Source organism: Puntigrus tetrazona, unplaced genomic scaffold (assembly GCF_018831695.1).
Source record: "Puntigrus tetrazona isolate hp1 unplaced genomic scaffold, ASM1883169v1 S000001111, whole genome shotgun sequence".
NCBI lineage: Eukaryota > Metazoa > Chordata > Actinopteri > Cypriniformes > Cyprinidae > Puntigrus > Puntigrus tetrazona.
The window spans coordinates 1,143,739-1,161,818 of record NW_025048699.1 but is presented as its reverse complement, the minus strand read 5'-3'; the positions used below and the strand labels follow the sequence as shown (position 1 = coordinate 1,161,818).

Sequence of the window (18,080 nt, the reverse complement as noted above, 5' to 3'; positions counted from 1 at the left end):
ACTACTGTTTGCTTGAGTTTCACTCTAGTAGATAAGGGCATGTTCGGTGCTTTACCTCTCATGAACACCTGTTAAATCAAACCCATGGAGTTCATAAAGTGAAACTTTATTAATCAAACATAGACACAGTAAAACACACCAGCTGATCAAAAGGCACACATTCACAAGTTTAAGTAAAAATAAATGTGCCACTCCAGCGATCATGTCTCCATCCTCTGATTCTGTCTGATTTTTTTTCCTCACGCTCGGATGTTAGGAAAGGTTCAGGAGACGTGAGCTGACGTGATCTGACCTGGGTCAGCTGAGTTTGCTGCTGCGTCCGTGAACGCTGTCAAGAAGCCCGTCTTCTATCATCTTGATGTCGTCCAGATCGTCTTTAATTACGCTGATCAGGTGACTCAAACCCTCCTGCTGGTGCTTCAGATGCTAAAAACAAAACAGTTCAGTTAAACACACACTAATTAGCTGGAACTGCCTCAAAATACAGTTTTTTTTATGAGGGTTTTTGAAAATCAAACCCATGACCTTAGAGGTTAGCATGATCTACTGTTCAGTTACACACGTTATCATCAGTTTCTCCCTCACACACACACACACACACAAAAACACTGTCTATATCTCCTTCCACCACACACACACACACACTCACTATCTCTCCCTCCCACACACACACACACACACTCTCACACACACACACACTCTCTCTCTCTCTCTCACACACACACACTCTCTCTCTCTCTCACACACACACACACTCTCTCTCTCTCTCTCTCTCACACACACACACACTCTCTCTCTCTCTCACACACACACACACACACACACACACACACACACACACTCTCTCTCTCTCACACACACACACTCTCTCTCACACACACACTCACACAGTCTCTCTCTCTCTCTCTCTCCTCACACACACACACACAGTCTCTCTCTCTCTCTCACACACACACACACACACACACTCTCTCTCTCTCTCACACACACAGCAGGTTCTGGTTCTTGCCTGTCTGATTTCTCTCAGAAGGTCGGCATCAACGCGGTAACGCTCTTCTGAACGAACGGCTCCAAAATGATTCTGCATTCGAATCTGAGACATGAGTTCATTCAGTCGCCCCTGAAACGCACACATGAAACACACACTTTAAACACAAACATTATACACACACATTGAGAGATGGCGAGTGATGGCTCCAGCTGATGATCACACCTTGAACTGTGTGGGAGCGTTGAGCTCTGATTGGATGGTTTCCAGTTGAACTCTCAGGTGTTCCTCGTCCAGCTGAATGGCGTAACCACTCTTCCTCTGAACTTCCTGTTTAATCAACACCTGAGACAGAACAGAACAGACAGCAATGTGTGTGTTGTACTGAAGGACATGCAACACTCTGTGTGCATGCTTTTCCCGGCAGCACTCTCTGTGTGTGTGTGTGTTTAGCTGCAGCACTCTCTCTCTCTGTGTGTGCGAGTGCTTTTCCCGGCAGCACTCGGAGTGTGTGTGTGTGTGTGTGTGTGTTTTACCTGCAGCACTCGGAGTGTCTGTGTGTGTGTTTACCTGCAGCAATCTGTGTGTGTGTGTGTGTGTGTGTGTTTTACCTGCAGCACTCTCTTTGTGAGTGTGTGTGTGTGTGTGTGTGTGTTTACCTGCAGCACTCTGTGTGAGAGGTCCATCAGCTTGCGTTTGTACTGTGTGATCTTGGCAGCAGTCGTGGCCTGATTCCTCTGCAGCTCGCTGATGTCGTTAGAGATGATCTGCAACACAGAGACAGCGTCACATGACAGCGTCAAGCCATAGAGCAGCCAACCAGAGCATCTCACGCACATCTACTCTGGTCTGGTGCTGTTTGGTCATCTGATCCTGGATCTTCAGTCTGCGCAGTAGCTCTTTAAAGCCCACCATAGGCACCGGAATCAACCTGAGCAGAAAACACAGTGCTGGTCAGCTCAGATCACACGAGCACCTGATGAGCCATTAATGAAGACGCACTTCTCTGGGTCTGGATTGTCCACTTTGGCCTGTTCCCAGATGATGGGATCCACACCTGCACAAAAACACACGTCAGCGGCCAGAAGAGAGCAGATTAACTCCAGTATCTGTAAAAACACACGTTACCTGCGGGGGGGTTCTGCAGCAGCTGCTTGAGCTGCGCCGGGGTCAGTGCGGTGCGACTGACCGCCATCAGGACGCCCAGCTGCTGCAGAGCTGACTTTACATTCAACTGCTCCATGTAGCTGTAGAGTGTGGAGGCTGGGACCCGCTTCGATGTGCCATTCGGAGAGCGTTCTACCAGATAAATGATCATCTCCGTTCTGCATAAACACAGGAAGATATCAGCTCAGAGCACACGTGCACTCACACACGCACACACTCACTCACTAACACGCGCACACACACACACACACACTCACACAGCTGATCTCAGACGAGTTCACATGGAAAGGAAACATTTCAATCTCACAGTTTCGGGCTTGCTCACTGTGATCTAAGCACTGCAATCATGTCTAGTTTAGACTAAAATTTCATAAATATCAAGTCTGTAATAGCTCTTAATAGCTGTATCGTTCTAACACAAAAGCCCTGTGAAACAAGACCCAGCCTCTCTCAAAACCACTTTATGATAAAGACAACATTTGGGAAAGTTTCCCAGAAATAACTTATTTTTTTGTGCAGAGCTGGGATGCATTCGGTGTAAAGGAACCACTTGTGGATAACGAATCAGGCATTAGTGTTTTGTTGAATGTATTTAAAGTCAGAGGTGAGTCTCACTGGTCATCGGGCAGCGCTCGCACTCCGTCCACGTTGACCGTCAAAGTTGGGTTTCCTCCCAGAACCTTGTGCATCGACTCGACCAGCTGCTGCTGCTGAGAGCGAACGTCAGCTTCCTTCTTGTTGAGAGCCAGAGCCACTAAACCATCCTCATCCTTCACGTCAGGAACACAGCTGTAGCCCACCGCCTGAGACAAAGAGGGATGGAAGGGGTTAGAAGACGATCACAACTAAACATCTCGCATCTGCCCACACCGTGTTTTCTGATCAGGTGAGAAGGTGCTGCTGGTCAGTGAGATGATATCAAAAAAAAATAAAAAAATCACACTATTTTAAAAGAAAAGAGGCAAGTTCATTTTAAAAGTTAAATTATTCAATATCATCACTGTACAGAAAACTAGGGATGCAACGATACAGTTTTTTCAGAACTGATCCTAAAAATTGAGTATCTGCAGAAACTCAATTTTGTGTGTTAACTCCAATCTACTACATACAAACAACTTCATTTTAATAAAACAAATGACAAAACTGTATAATCAATCTATGACAAATACACTATTATAATTTAGTGGTTAATTCAACAGCAAACGATACACTAGAAAGTTTATAAAATCTAGTGAAACATTGTCATTTACAAATAAAGTGAATAATTAGAGGACTAAATCTGGTAAAATGTCACATGTTGCTCTTTGTACTGCTGTAAAATACATTCATGAAAACAAGTATATACATTTATAAATGTATTATAATACACAGAAATGTATTATTTTAAAGACGAAATACGAACGGGCACAAAGCGCTTATGCACATCCTGTGATCAGAATGATGAGCTCTGCATAGAAAACTTCAAGAGATATTGATGTGTAGTGTATTAATCTGTATGATGCTATATTGGTCGTTTTTCCTGACAGCTTTAAAGTCTCTTTTGAGTGCTCTTTAAGAGAGTTTAATTGTTCTGACTGTAGTAACACGGTGCAGTCTGAACGCTGGAGGACAGACAGACGCAGCTGAGAGAAGAGTTTATGTCAACTTGAATTTAATGACTTAAAATGTTCGTTGGTACCTAACACTGAAATATGGATCAGCTTCAGAAATATAGTGCTTCATAATGTTTTTGTGCCTTTTGTGAGGCTCAACAAGAACACAACAGTATATGCACAATATGGGATTTGGATTGATCTTGTGTGATCAAAACCTGATCCACAGAAAGTATATGTGTGTGAGCTCAGGGAGAGTGAGTGAATGAGTGAGTGAGTGAGAGAGAGAGAGAGAGAGAGAGAGAGAGAGAGAGAGAGAGAGAGAGAGAGAGAGAGAGAGAGAGAGAGAGAGAGAGAGAGAGAGAGAGAGAGAGAGAGAGAGAGAGAGAGATCAGGGTCACACCTTAAAGCGGCAGAAGGGGTTCTCTGGGCTGAACTCCACCGGCGGAGTGCTGCTGCTGTAGTAGCCCTTCCCGACGCCCCAGAAAGCCTGCAGCTGGTTCCATCGAGCCAGAATAGAGTCACGCTCATCACTGAGGACCGACGGAGCAGAGAGAGCGCTGGCTGTGTTAAAAAGCTGACTGGACTGAGACGCCTGCTGGTTAAATAGGCCTCCTGCAAACACACATAGCTCATTCGGAGCATCTGTTTCTGCTTCTCTCTAAGTTTAAATCCTTCAGTCATTTATAAACACACATCGACTACAATTGATCTGCATCACAACAGCTGGTCTAACTGAAAATGATTGCATTATTCTCGTAATTCACAACAGTCACACAACCACAGAGCTGAAGCAAGAAGTAATCAGTGTGTTTTTCAGGAGAGAAACTGACCCGTCTGGTTCTGAGTGGGCTGGATTCCACCGAATCCTCCGAAGCCCAGTCCAGCACCGCCCAGACCTGCACTCGAGCCCAGACCGGACGAGAAACCAAAGCCTTTAGTCTGCGTGTTCCCGAAGAGACTCACACCTGCAGAGAGCACTTCATGTCAGACACACACTAATACACACACACACACACACACAGAAATGTACTGTACCTGTGTTTGCCGGCGTGGAGAAACTGAAGCTGGTTCCACCGGCGGAGGTCGTGGTTGTGCCGAACCCCCCGGACGCACCTGCAGTGCACACACACACACACATATATATATGAGAGGAAGACAGGACAGACGTGGACACAGAACAGAGATGGACATGCTGAAAATGCATGACGGACAGAGTGGGATCGATCACATGACCAGAAAGTCACTGACATGCTAAACACACGCACACACACAAATGAGCACGTTATGTGAGCTGATCATGAGTGACATGACCTCTGACCTCTCGCACTCATCTACCTGCTCCACTGAGGCTACTGCCAAAACTGAGCACAGGGGCCGCAGGGCCCAAACCGAAGCCCCCAAAACTAACAGGTGCAGCGGGGCCAAATCCTGACGACACACACACACACGAGAGTTAGAAACACCTGCAGTGTGTTAGAGACACTTGAGACTGCGCACACACACACACACAGCGAGAGTTAGAAACACCTGCAGTGTACAGAGACACTGGAGATGCACTGCACACACACTCTCTCTCATACATATATACTCTCCCTCACACACACACACACTCACCAGTGCCGCCCGATCCAAAGCCGAAGCCTGTTGGAGCGGATGTCGTGGTCGTGGCTCCGAAGCCTGTGCCAGAAAGACCTGTAACCATGACAACAGTGACGCTGATGATTAGGGCATGGCCTGATGCGAAAAGAGTTGGACTTCTAACTCAAAACACGTGGGTTCGAGCCTCAGTCCTCCACCCTGAGACCCGGACCCCCACCCGCTTCCCGGCACAAACACAAACGAGATGTCAAACGCAGAGCACAAACTTTAGTTCAACTTTCGAAATACAATTTTATGCACAAGACTGCAATTTTAAAATACACTGTAAAATATACACAAGTGTTAGCTGGTGCTGCTTTACTATAATACTGAATGTTAACATTTGTATACAAAGCCCTATTTCCCCACTTAAGTTCTTATACCAATAAAGTTACAAATTATGTATTTTTGAAATATAAATAGCGGTTAAAAATGTGATGGGATTATTCAAACATAAACACTGAAGAACACTTAAAAAAGGGTAATGAATACATTACACCGTATATTTACAAAAAAAGCTCTTCTATAGAGTTCAGGTAAATTTGGTGCGCAGTGACCTGTCACTCACATTAAACAACTCCAAAAGAGAATTTGTTTAAAACGTTGTGAGAAAATACACAGAATTTGAAATGAGGCTTTATTTAATATCAAAAGCATCAAAGCACAAAGATAACTGCGAATTATTGGATGCGAGACACGATATAACGTTCCGTTCATTAACTGAAAAAGGCCAGACTAATCGGTTCATATGCTCTTTCGATATCGTTTCGTAAATAAAATAAAAATAAAGAAATCGATATTTTTAGCCAGTCTTAGTAACGTTAATGATGTCATGAACACGAGCGATGATAGCTCGGTTTTACCGGAGAAAAAAAAACAAAAGAAAACAAAAGAGGAGGATGAGTATGAATTACATAAGCTCAATGCTTTTACAGCTTTTTGCGTGAAACTATTACTGTTTACCGGAACTAAATAACAGAGTTTAATTAAACTCACTCGCGCTGCTGGACGCGCCGCCGAAGTTGAACGCCATGTTTCCGGTCCCGCCACGATCCAGTCCGACCAGAAACAGAACAATCAACAAGGGGTTCCTACGCGCTCCTCGCGCGCACGCTCCCTGTGCGAAATAAATCACTGACGGCTGAGAAATAAAGCGCAGTCGAGTGCAGGACGAGCTCAAATAATTTATGCTATTGGTTGTTTTTGTTGTAGAGGAGCACTGATGATTAAACACTTGGGAAAACTAACAGTGCCTTATAGAGCTCATCACCGTTACAGCATCTGTAAAAGTTTTAATACTTGAACTGGCCTGCGTTTCTAAACAACGCTGTCTCTTAGGCGCATTCACACCACGAACGATAACTATAAAGATAACGACAGCATCCACAGTAGTCTGTATATTCTAATCGCAAGCGAGTCTGTCGCTTTAAATTCTCAATGGATTCTGATTGGCTGTCGACGTTTAACTATCCTGAAAGCGTTATACTTTTCGTGCGGCTATTCTTTAATATTGACAACTACATATTTTCTTTAAAGTTATCGTGCTTGGTGTGAATGCGCCCTAAAAGTTATGTCTTAAATAAAGGTGTATTATTTCTAGGCCTGTTCCCTGAACTCAAACCTTAGAAAAACGTTTCTCAGCCCTGTTCCTGTCATGATAGTCATAATCCTGTGCATTCTCCACGAGGCAAATCAAAACGAACACGTTTGAACATTAAAAGTTTATTAACATTGCATTGTTTACAAAACCAGCAAAAAAATAAGATGAATGTAAATCGTCGGATGCGGAGCTGCTCCTCAAAAAGAGGAAAACTCTGAAACGCTTAACATGGCTCAATGCATTAAAACAGCGTTTTTTTTAAAGACCAGACTTTATTGAAGACTATACCGGGAGATTTTTAATAACTCATTTTGTTTACAGACAAGTAGTTATGAGCCATAATACCATACAGACACAATGAGTTTAATTAACATGGTTTAACTGCAAAAGAAGCCATGTTAAGCAGTTTTCTTTGGAGAAAACACTCATCACGGTTCTCTATGGGAGGAAAACATTAATAGTTGCAGTTTTAAATGCATTAAGCCACATTAAGAGTTTTATCCCAAAGAGGCAGGACCTCTGATCTGGGACCAGATCTCCTCTGAGCAGTACATCAGAGCAAACCTGAGACGTACAGGGCTCTTTAGGGAGTGAAGAGCAGGTTTATCGCAGGCCTTTGCGCTTCATCTTCATCTTCTTCTTCAGCTCTGTGAGGCGCAGCTTCTTGGTGGGTCTCTGTGGCTCCGGAGGCGGTGGTTCTGGGTCTCTGGGTTCGGCCGGGGTCACAAACACCTCGTCGGTCACGTCCTTCGCCAGCACCTCCTGCTCCTCCGAGCGCTTCACCTTCAGGATCTCCTTCACCATCTGACGCTCCGTCTGCCGGGTCGCCTTGGCCTTTCGGATCAGCCGCCGGTGCTGGACACACACACACATGGTCTTAAATCACCCGTTCATGCATCTTTTCTGCAAAGATATTAACTACAAACACATCTTGGACAGACTTATCTTATACATATGTTCAGAAATAAAAGGAAAATGCTTTCAAAAATTCTCAAGTGTCAAGGTAATTCAAAACGACTGAAGGAATAACAGCAGTACACTTAGCTATAAAGCAGCTTTCAGCAGGATGCAAACATCAAATACCAGACAGAGTTAATGCACGTGTGATTTCATGTTTGCATCTTTACAGGGGCCGTATGTAAAAAGATATTAATTTTACTTCTATACTCGGATATAAGTGTCTAACCTAGAAAATATGATGCATTGAAGATAAATGATGATATGGAGCTGACAAAATGATGACTTGAATGTTATGATACTCAGTTTAATTGTTTTGTAAGTGGCAAAGCAAACATTGGTGGAAGAGTCTCAGAATTATGGTTTCGTCCGAGAAATTTATTTTGTTGCTTGGTTTTTGAAAAACGTCCCAAAAGGGGTGAGGAGTCACTAAATCCAGCGACAAAAATCACTGAATTCTCAGCAATGTCTATAACATAATCCGTTTATTAATACTTTGTAGTTCCTCTTTTGTTTTTTATTTGTATTAAAGCACGATCACACAATTTAGCATGTTTCATTGTGTTAGCACGAAATAATTGACTCTATAGTAGGGCTGGGCGATAAAGCGCTAACGATAATATAAAATTTCCTCGATACGACAAATAAGAGTTCAGAGTTCAAACAGCGGATGGTTTTTATTATTAATGTAGATGGAGGAGTGATGTAATAAAATTACAGTATATTTGTGATTAACCTATAGCGTTTAATGCATTTATACTAAATGTATTGAGGTGCTATATTTTGTCAACGATCCAAGACTAAATATACTATGGAAGACCAGTAGTTTAAAAAACATCTATAATTTTTTTTTTTTTTTAACAGATATTACTAATTTTTATAATAAACAAATTTGCATCTGTATCCAACTAAAGCTACTGTCAAACGTGTATTTGTAAGAGACCAAAGGATGCATATTTTTATTATTATCAGGCAACACAAACCTTTGCGATTTGAAAAAATATCACTCAGCACATGCAGAACTGAGAAATGTCACACAAACCAAAATTAATTGATTTTTACATTTTCTACAATTAAGCAAATATCTGTCTTTAAACTTGAAAGAAATATATTTTTTTACATTTATCATGATAATTATCCTTATCCACTGATGAGGAAAAAAAAAAAAAAGCATTTAATAGATATTTTGGTCACATCGCCCAGCCCTACTCTATAGGCAATATGCTTACATTTTTCAGTTTTTTTTCTTCTTATTAAGGGTGAAGATATCACTTCTGTCCACAACTATACGTTCCACGAGACACCAAAAAATTAAAACTATTTCTAGGCATCAGTAATAACTTATGATAATTTAGCATTTAGTATTTTGAAAAGCACATTGAAATATTAAAATATTTTAGTGTTGTTAATTATTACAGTTACATCTCCTGCCATGTTTTTCCTCCAATCAACACAAAACTGGTTCTGTAGATCGCGTCTTACCATGTTGGGGGACTGGAAGTGAGTGTTCTCGTACAGCGTGGGGCCGCCGAAGCTGCCCTGGAATATTTTGATGAGATTCAAGACGAAGCGCGGGCCGATCTCCACCAGAGACGCGTCTTCCTCGATGATCTGCAGACGACAAAAATCACAGAATCATTCCGAAAGAGCAGCTCGCTCGAGCGGCCCGGAGCCGACGCTGCTCACCTGATAGTTCCTGAACCAGATCCTGTGGTCGGCGATGGTGAAGGTCAGAACGTGATCCACGAACGGCTGGCTCTTCGGGTGATATCTAGGCGTCGAGAAGATCTGAAAGAACCACACACACGAGCCGTCAGAGCGCTTGGACACAGATCAACCTCTTTAACGCGGTTATGAGTCGTGTCCCGAGGGAAATAAACAACATGAACCGAAAGAGGAATTCATGTAGAAACAAACCTGAGTGAAGAGCTCCTTCAGCAGCGCGTAATGTGGCTCCTTGTCGAATTTCTATGAAGTGACAGACAAACATCATCATCATCATCATCATCATCATCCTCCTCCTCAGTCATGTGATCTGTTAGTGTGCATCACTCACCGGGTCGAAGGACAGCAGCGGTCTGGAGCCTTTCAGACAGTTTCCGGTCATTTTCAGCTCAGCCAGCGTGTGAACTACAAACACAATCAGTACAAGTCAGTGTGAAATCGTTTCAGAACTCCAGACTTTCTCTAAACCGTCACCCACATCTACATTAACTGTGCAGCAAGCTGAGCCAATCACCACAGAGCTCATTTACATACAAACACGCTTAATTAAGAGGAAAGGGAAGCGAAGAAGAGTTGGACAAATGACAAATGCACACAGCATTAACGGAGCAGTGAAATAATAAAAAACACACCGTTCTGTACGAGGAACTTGGCCGAGGGTCCGTGAGGAACGTTTGAGATCCTGCGAGAGAAGAACGGATCTCAGAACACGTGGCGGTCACACGCGATCGTTATTATCTCTGACGTCCAACTCACCACATATAAAGATCCTGTTTCTTCTTGGCTTCAAAGAAGACGCATTTATTGCAGTTTTTGATTTCGCACACCTAAAACACAGCAGCCGTTAGAATCAGACGTCAAAACACGGGTCACCAGAGACTACAGAACCACTGAAGTACCTCGTTCACCACAAACAGCTTGTCTTTTCTGTCCATCTTGGTGTCTGGAGGAAAACAAAGAGTGAAACTTGATTGGCTGTCTGGTTAGTGCTGGTTTGGCTGGTTAATGCGGCTGGTCTGATGTGTTTACCAGCTTTGCTGTGAGGCATCATGGTCCTCAGGTCCATCATCAGGTGCCTCGTCCTGAAGCTGATCCCACGAGAAGAAAACACCAACACTCGCTCCTTATTCGTCCATTTGCCCTGAAGAGCATGAATAAGATTATACACAAATTAATTTCACTATTACAAAGAGAGACAAACAGACAGCGAGAAAGAGAGAGACAGACAGAGAGGGAGAGAGAGAGAGAGAGAGAGAGAGAGAGAGAGAGAGAGAGAGAGAGAGAGAGAGAGAGAGAGAGAGACACGTGTGTGTGTGTGTGTGTGTGTGACATTAATTCTCCTGATTTCTTGTGTTTATATCTGGCATGTTCTCGCAGACTGAGCTCACGTGTACAGGTTCACACACGCATCTGGATCTGGATGTTTTTGTGTGTGTGTGTGTGTGTGTGTGTGTTTTTACCGTGCTGACGGGCGGCGGGACGCAGATGATGTTTTTATTCGCTTCTTCTTCATTCTCCGGGGTAAACGTCACAGTCTTTTGCTTCTTCTCGGTTTGTGGCGCTTTGTTCCCGTTTAATTTCGCCCGTTTCGCCTTGTTTTGCGCCGCTCGCTCAGCTGCACGTTTCCCTCCGCGCGCCGCCATCTTTCTCGCACACGTCACCGGAAGCGGAAACTCGCTCATCAAACAAGCGTGATACACCGTAGCAATATGACACAATGGACTCTCTGTTTAATGAAGACACAGTAGACGACATGAACGAGGATGCTGATGAAGACGAGGAAGAAAAGAAGCGGAGAGATGAAGATTGTGATGATGAAGGGTTTTCGGTGCTTTCTGATCTTCCTGTGGAGAAGAGCGAGAGACGCCCGACCTGCTTCCGGTGCTGGTGAGACAGAGACACACACACACACACACACACACACACTCACTCACTCACACACACACACACACACACACAAACAAACAAACAAACAAACACAAACAAACAAACTCACTCGAACACAATGGCCAACCATTCAGTTATCTATTCAATTTCTCTCATCATAAATTCAGTCCTCAATCAAGTCCACTTTATAAAGATCATGTCAAAGCTGTTTCACAGAAAAATAACAGAATGATGAACTGAAGCAGATGATATTATGATAGGAGATTTTTATCAAATGCATTAAGAATTGGAATAAAAGTTTTTCATACTTCTAATGGGATTTAAACAATAAATTGTGAGAGTCAATGTTGAAATTGACGCTGATGAGCACAGAGATGGACAGAAGATCCTGACCCCGCACATCATCAGTATAATGAGGGATTAAATTAAAACCATCGTGGCTATGAACTGAATCAACATGAAATTAATAACTCTTCATTTTTTTAGATATATATGTCCCTACAAAACCAGACATATGGGTGATTTTTTTATTTAAACTGATTTATGCACATAAGTAATTTTTCCTCTGATGTATGGTTTATAATCTGACTATATTTGGCCAAAACATCAGGAATATGAGGTTTGAAGAACAAATCAATCTCCGCAGCGTATCTCTGAAGGCCCTTCTGTGGTCCTCTGTGTCCAGCTCCTCTCTGAACGCTGTGTTTTCTCTCCAGTCGTCCGCTGAAGGTGTGTCTGTGTCCTTATCTCCCGCCACGTCCTCTAGATGTCTCCACGCGCCTCTACATCGTCCAGCACCCGGCTGAGGTTAGTTCCGTTCTCTGGAAGCTGCTGCTGCTCTCAGATGAGTGAGTGTCCTTCTGTCTCTGCAGGAGAGCCGGGTTCTACGCACCGTTCCTCTCCTCACCGCCTGCCTCCCGCCGGGGAAGTGCCGGGTGTTTGTGGGCAGACGTTTCTCTGAAGACAGGTGTGTGTGTGTGTGTGTGTGTGTGTGTGTGTGTGTGAGAGAGAGAGAGAGAGAGAGAGAGAGTGTGTGAATGAGAGAGAGAGAAAGAGTGTGTGTGTGTGTGTGAGAGAGAGAGAGTGTGTGTGTGAGAGAGAATGTGAGTGAGAAAGTGTGTGTGAGAGTGAGAAAGCATGAGAGTGTGAGAGAGTGTGTGTGTGTGCGTGTGTCAAGTCAAGTCAACTTTATTGTCAAATATGCTCTATGTACAACATGAATGAAAATTTCAGATGAAATTTCTTCCCTTCTGACCTTGCAAACATGCAGAATAAGAGATTAAAACATAAAAACTAAAGTATAATAAAATAAAGGTAAAGTATCTAAAATATAAATAGTGCAACATTAAATATACAGACATTAAACATACAGACAAGGCACTTGTTGTAATATTAAATTAAGAAAGAGTGTGTGTGTGAGAGAGAATGTGTGAGTGTGTGCGTGTGAGAGAGAGAAAGAGTGTGTGTGTGTGAGAGAGAGAAAGAATGTGTGTGTGTGAGAGAGAGAAAGAGTGTGTGTGTGTGTGTGTGTGTGAGAGAGAGAGAGAGTGTGTGTGTGTGAGTGAGGGAGTGTCTGTGTGAGAGAGAGAAAGAAAGATTGTGTGTGTGTGTGAGTGAGAGAGAGAGTTTTTGTGAGAGAGAGATGGTCTTTAGTGCTGAGCTGGTGTGTGTGTGTGTGTGTGTGTGTCAGGTATCCGGAGCTGGCGGCGGTGTGTAAAGACTCTAGTACTCTTCTGCTGTATCCCGGGGCTGGAGCAGAGAATCTGGAGGATCTGAGCACAGACTTCACGGCGACGGAGCACAGCGTGATTCTGATCGACGGGACGTGGAGTCAAGCCAAAGACATGTTCCTGAGGAACGCTCTGCTGCGGCTGCCCAGACAGGTCAGTTCTCTGGTCAGATACAGGCTGTGTTCAGCTGAACCACGCTTTCATCAGACATCAGAGATGCACTGAAAGACATTCCTGGTCAAAACTGATTAACCTGGCTGCTGTTTGATTGGGTGATTGTTGGTTTAATTTGCTGACTGTGTGTCGTTGCAGGTGCAGCTCCGCAGCGCTCCCTCCAGTCAGTATGTGATCCGCACGCAGCCCAACAACATGTGTGTGTCCACGCTGGAGTGTGCCGCCGCCGCGCTCTCCATCATGGAGAAGAACCGCAGCATCCCGGAGGTGCTGACTGTGTGTGTGTGTGTGTGTGTGTGTGTGTGTGTGTGTGTGTGTGTGTGTGTGTGTGTGTGTGTGTGTGTGTGTCTCAGGTTCTTCTCAAACCTCTGATGCTGACCGTGTGTGTGTGTGTCTCAGGTTCTTCTCAAACCTCTGATGCTGACCGTGTGTGTGTGTGTGTGTGTTTCTCTCAGGTTCTTCTCAAACCTCTGCAGGCTCTGTGCTCATTTCAGCTGCAACACGGCGCTCAGATCCACCACAGCAAAGAGCATCTCATCAAAAACGGACAGTACAACAAGATCATGCCCAAAAACAAGCGCAAGATTCGCCGGATGCAGAAACTCATCACCAACCAGAATATATGAGACTTTGAAACCACAGCCTATTTTTCAGATTCTTCTACTGAGACTACGTTGTTTTTTATAGTTTTACTAATTCAGAGCAATATTCACGTGAGCCTTCTGTTTGGATGATGTTTCCTTCTACTGTAATGTTTACTGAACGACTATGATTTTATTCTTGTGTGAAGCATTAAAGCGGTTGATGTGTGACGTGTTTGGCGCCCCCTGCTGTCATAAATCTGAGAACCAGCGAGAGCATAACATCCGAGAGAGAGAGCCAATCAGCTCGCGCATCCTTACGCCTCTAGCTACATTCGGCCAATCAAAAGAGGGCAAATACTTTTAAGGCGGAGTCGGAGCTTCTGATTGGCTGCCCAGGGTACTGCTATTGAGCAGAAATGAGAAATCGACATCTGACAAAACGCTAGAATTACCTTCATCTGAGCGAATATTCACCGACACGGTACGACACGATCGTATTTATTAATATTTTCTCCGTTTAATCAGCTGACTGTGTTTTTAGATGCTTTCTAAAGAAGTGAGTGTGAATTTATTACCGTAACAGTTTCTTTTTCATTCACCCAAGCAGCTCCTGCATTAATAATGGTTTAGGTAACGTTAGTAATGTATGTTTGCATTAATAACGGACAGCTTAGTGCTGTAATAAGACGATAAATGAAGTAACGGATGTCTTCCAGATGTTTTCACACATCAGTCCAGCGAAACTTCAGGGAACTCTGGAGTCGTATCACAGTCTGAATGAATCCGAGTGGAGCGTCTCCAAGAAAGCAGTCAGTTCCGTTTAAATGTGTTCGTTCCGTTCCGTTTACACGTTAACGTCGCGCGGAAAACGTTCTTCTGTTCTTTCAGAGGGACGTGATCGTCTGGAGGAGACCTTCGGAGGAGTTCGGAGGCTTTCTGTGAGTGTAAAGAAAAAAAACCTCTAAAGTAGTTAATGATGCACTGACTACTTTGAATAGTCTTAGAATTAGATTTTTTCCCCTATAAACACATTTCTATATATTTTAGATTGGTCATAGTCCGAAAGTTGAACATTTCCAAGTTGCCCAGTGTATCAAAGATTTGGTAATTGCTAGTTAGTCCTTAAGGCTGTGAGTAAGTTTCTGAGCTGCTCGCTGTGTGTCTGCAGATATAAAGCTGAAGGAATCGTAGCAGACACTCCGCAGCGGATCATGGACTTCATCCGGCCCGGGCCGCGCAGACTGGAATGGGACAAAATGATCACTTCACTGGAGGTCCAGCAGACCCCAGAGCAGGTGAACAGATTAACAGATTCACAACCACAGTAAAAAAAACACCTGTCATTCATCTGGTTTGGCCCTGGAGGCCAACTGAGTTTAGCTTCAACTCTAATCAAACTCACCCGAAGCAGCTAAACAAGCTCTTACGAGGTTTAGTGGAAATTTCCAGGCAGATGTGTTGAGACATTGGAGGTGAACTTTGCAGGACACCGGCCCTCCAGGATCAAGCTGGAATCCCTGATTAGACTGAAGCGTGTTTTTTGCGGCTAAACGGTCTCGAGACAAGCATTTCATGAAGGACTGGTGTGTTTTCAGGGCTGCTGTGTTGTGAAGTACACCACCGCGGGGCAGCTGTGGAACATCATCTCTCCGAGAGAGTTTGTGGATTTCTCCTACACCACCAGCTATCAGCTCGGCCTGCTGTCCTGCGGTCAGTGTCTGGTCTCCGTCCCCGCGGTCAGAATCGTTTCAGAAAGCCACTCGACGTGACGCGTTTATCTCCGTTGACTTGTGTTCGCGTGCGGCCGAATGCAGGAGATACAGTAAACACAGATCGTAAATTTCACTGCGCTCCAAAGTTCAAGTTTGCTGAACTCTGTGAATTCATGTCACATGGATCCACGTGACATTATCTGATTTAAAAAACATTCTTTAAATGATTGGAGCATTGCAGTAAAGTAAAACATTTTTGATGCATTTCTTCATACTCATCAATGGCTGTGATATGAAATCACGAACTGCAGCGCCATTGTAAAAACTAAAATGTAAATAATAATACAAAAAAAAACCACTCCACCTTTTTACAGCGCTGCAGGTTTAAATTGATGTTCTTTTAATTCAGCTACGAGGTTAGATGTGCTGTTGGTCACGTAATTCACAGGTCAGAGGTCACAGACTCTTGTGCTGCTAATTCAAAAAATATAGGTATATTCAGGAGCACCTTGTGATCAATAACAAAAACGAGCCTTTTAATGATTTACAAGGGCATTTTTATGTCTTTTATGTCAGATTCAAAAGAGTATTTTTATATCCTTTTTACATTTCCAATTAAAACCATGGAGTAAGAAGAATAAGTTACCAATTAAATAAAATCAGTATTAACCAAATGAATTGCATTACAGAGGCAACAGAACACAAAAGTGGCTTATAGGAACATTTACTTGTTTTTATTTTTCCATTTCAAAAAGTGGACCTTTCATATATTCTAGATTCGTTACATGTCAATTAAAACATTTGATGTTTTTTGGTTTTCGCGCTGATGAGTAGAGCTTACGGATCAGAGCTTCAAAAATCCAGCATTTCGAAATATTCAAATATTTCTATCTGATGGTTTGGGAGTTTATTATGCAAATTGCCAACCTTGTGCACGTTTTGTGCTGATTTAGAAGACTCTGAATTCACACTGAAGAACGCAATTATTACCAGTGACATGGTTATGACAGGGGTATTACAGTTTGAAGGTGGTTCAAGTGTCCTCATAATTCAAAAGACTTAAACACATACTAAATGGTGGGGGGTTTTTAATCTAAAAATGTAGTTTCCTGTAAGGGGTAGGTTTAGGTGTAAAACTAACACATACAGTCTGTACAGTATAAAAACATCACACCTATGAAGAGTCCTCATAAAACCGCAAATACCAACGTGTGTGTGTGTGTGTGTGCAGGTGTGAGCGTGGAGTCTGAGGAGCAGAGCTCGGGGTTCGTTCGAGGGTTCAATCATCCCTGTGGCTGGTTCTGTGTGCCGGAGCAGGACTCAGAGGTCAGTCTGCTGACCGGATACATCCAGCCGGACCTGAGAGGGATGCTGCCGCAGACGGCGGTGGACACTGCCATGGCCAGCGGACTGGTCGACTTCTACAGCCAACTGAGACGAGCTCTGAAAGCTTAGCTTTCAAAAAGTCACAGATATACCTGAAATTGTAAATAATCATCACGACACATTTATTACTGCACTTCCTGTTATGTTTTTGTTCATGTTTTGTTTAATGTGATTGAAATCAGGTGTAATTATTCTTATAAAATTCTGTAAAATTGTAAACAAAGTATAATTTTTTTTATTTACTCGTATCGTTACTTTTCTCTGTGTGACACTTTTTGTACTTTAATACCAGCGACTATTTGTCATATTTATTTCCATACAAGGAGGCAGTGATATGAGGCAGATTGCAATATTAAGTTTAACAAATGATCAAACATTTCTGACCAGTGGAAATCTCTGCTCACCAAAACCTGATTTTAGCAGGATCCCTCCACCATCGAGGGAAAATGTTTGTATTTTAGGGGCTGCATTTTAACCACCTTTTCTAAAACACTTGTTCAGTTTTAAATGTTCTCACAGGGTGACAAATATTTGCTCTTAAAATTCATTTATCATCCCCTTTATTTCTACACGGCTTTATAGAATCTTTAGGTTATCACTGATTCTGTTATTTTCCTGTTTATCTCTGTTTTTTACAGATCTGTACTGCAGAGAATAAGGGGACAAATAAATTAAGAACAAAAATGCCCATAAACAATGCATAATAATAATAATAATAATAAAGGTGTAATTAAAGTTTTATGTTCATCAAAGTCAAATTTATTTGATCAAAACTACAGGGAAAAAAGTGAATTGCAATCATATTTTATATTAGGATAATAGTGTATTTTAATATGCTTTAAAATAAAAGTTATTGCTGTAATCAAAGCTGAAATCTTTTGTAACTACTCAACTATTTGGGGTAAGTTTTAATTTTTTTGAAAAGTTTTACTGTTAT

General features: G+C 42.9%; 4 protein-coding genes across 8 annotated transcripts; 2 read left to right on the top strand and 2 right to left on the bottom strand.

Annotated features, from left to right (window-relative positions):
• Nucleotides 1-90: 90 nt before the first annotated feature.
• nup54 (nucleoporin 54) lies at nt 91-6,537 on the bottom strand. Of its 2 annotated transcripts, XM_043234276.1 has the most exons (14): nt 6,385-6,537; nt 5,365-5,442; nt 5,086-5,178; nt 4,786-4,863; nt 4,581-4,715; nt 4,151-4,362; nt 2,771-2,958; nt 2,117-2,313; nt 1,991-2,045; nt 1,826-1,919; nt 1,648-1,755; nt 1,214-1,333; nt 1,010-1,120; nt 91-426 (listed from the first exon to the last, which is right to left on the bottom strand). In XM_043234276.1, the coding sequence occupies exons 1-14, from the start codon at nt 6,419-6,421 to the stop codon at nt 298-300; spliced, it is 1,635 nt and encodes a 544-aa protein (XP_043090211.1). In that variant the 5' UTR covers nt 6,422-6,537; the 3' UTR covers nt 91-297. The 2 variants fall into 2 exon arrangements, with proteins under 2 accessions (XP_043090211.1, XP_043090212.1); XM_043234277.1 differs by lacking the exon at nt 5,086-5,178 and having other exon boundaries at nt 6,385-6,536.
• A 557-nt stretch (nt 6,538-7,094) lies between these two features.
• On the bottom strand, nt 7,095-11,352 carry bxdc2 (brix domain containing 2). Its single transcript, XM_043234279.1, has 10 exons — nt 11,131-11,352; nt 10,700-10,811; nt 10,570-10,613; nt 10,427-10,497; nt 10,303-10,352; nt 10,002-10,075; nt 9,863-9,913; nt 9,632-9,733; nt 9,428-9,556; nt 7,095-7,843 (listed from the first exon to the last, which is right to left on the bottom strand). Exons 1-10 carry the CDS (start codon nt 11,350-11,352, stop codon nt 7,592-7,594), a joined length of 1,107 nt encoding a protein of 368 aa, XP_043090214.1. The 3' UTR covers nt 7,095-7,591.
• Nucleotides 11,353-11,387: 35 nt separating this feature from the next.
• dtwd2 (DTW domain containing 2) lies at nt 11,388-14,277 on the top strand. Of its 2 annotated transcripts, none has more exons than XM_043234280.1 (6): nt 11,388-11,557; nt 12,274-12,364; nt 12,430-12,524; nt 13,248-13,440; nt 13,600-13,728; nt 13,917-14,277. In XM_043234280.1, the coding sequence occupies exons 1-6, from the start codon at nt 11,388-11,390 to the stop codon at nt 14,085-14,087; spliced, it is 849 nt and encodes a 282-aa protein (XP_043090215.1). In that variant the 3' UTR covers nt 14,088-14,277. The 2 variants fall into 2 exon arrangements, with proteins under 2 accessions (XP_043090215.1, XP_043090216.1); XM_043234281.1 differs by having other exon boundaries at nt 11,429-11,557; nt 12,324-12,364.
• A 94-nt stretch (nt 14,278-14,371) lies between these two features.
• Nucleotides 14,372-18,006, top strand: stard4 (StAR-related lipid transfer (START) domain containing 4). Of its 3 annotated transcripts, XM_043234284.1 has the most exons (7): nt 14,400-14,526; nt 14,653-14,675; nt 14,762-14,854; nt 14,934-14,983; nt 15,214-15,340; nt 15,641-15,755; nt 16,989-18,006. In XM_043234284.1, the coding sequence occupies exons 3-7, from the start codon at nt 14,762-14,764 to the stop codon at nt 17,210-17,212; spliced, it is 609 nt and encodes a 202-aa protein (XP_043090219.1). In that variant the 5' UTR covers nt 14,400-14,526; nt 14,653-14,675; the 3' UTR covers nt 17,213-18,006. The 3 variants fall into 3 exon arrangements, with proteins under 3 accessions (XP_043090218.1, XP_043090219.1, XP_043090217.1); XM_043234283.1 differs by lacking the exon at nt 14,653-14,675 and having other exon boundaries at nt 14,372-14,526; XM_043234282.1 differs by lacking the exon at nt 14,653-14,675 and having other exon boundaries at nt 14,416-14,601.
• The last annotated feature ends 74 nt before the right edge of the window (nt 18,007-18,080 follow it).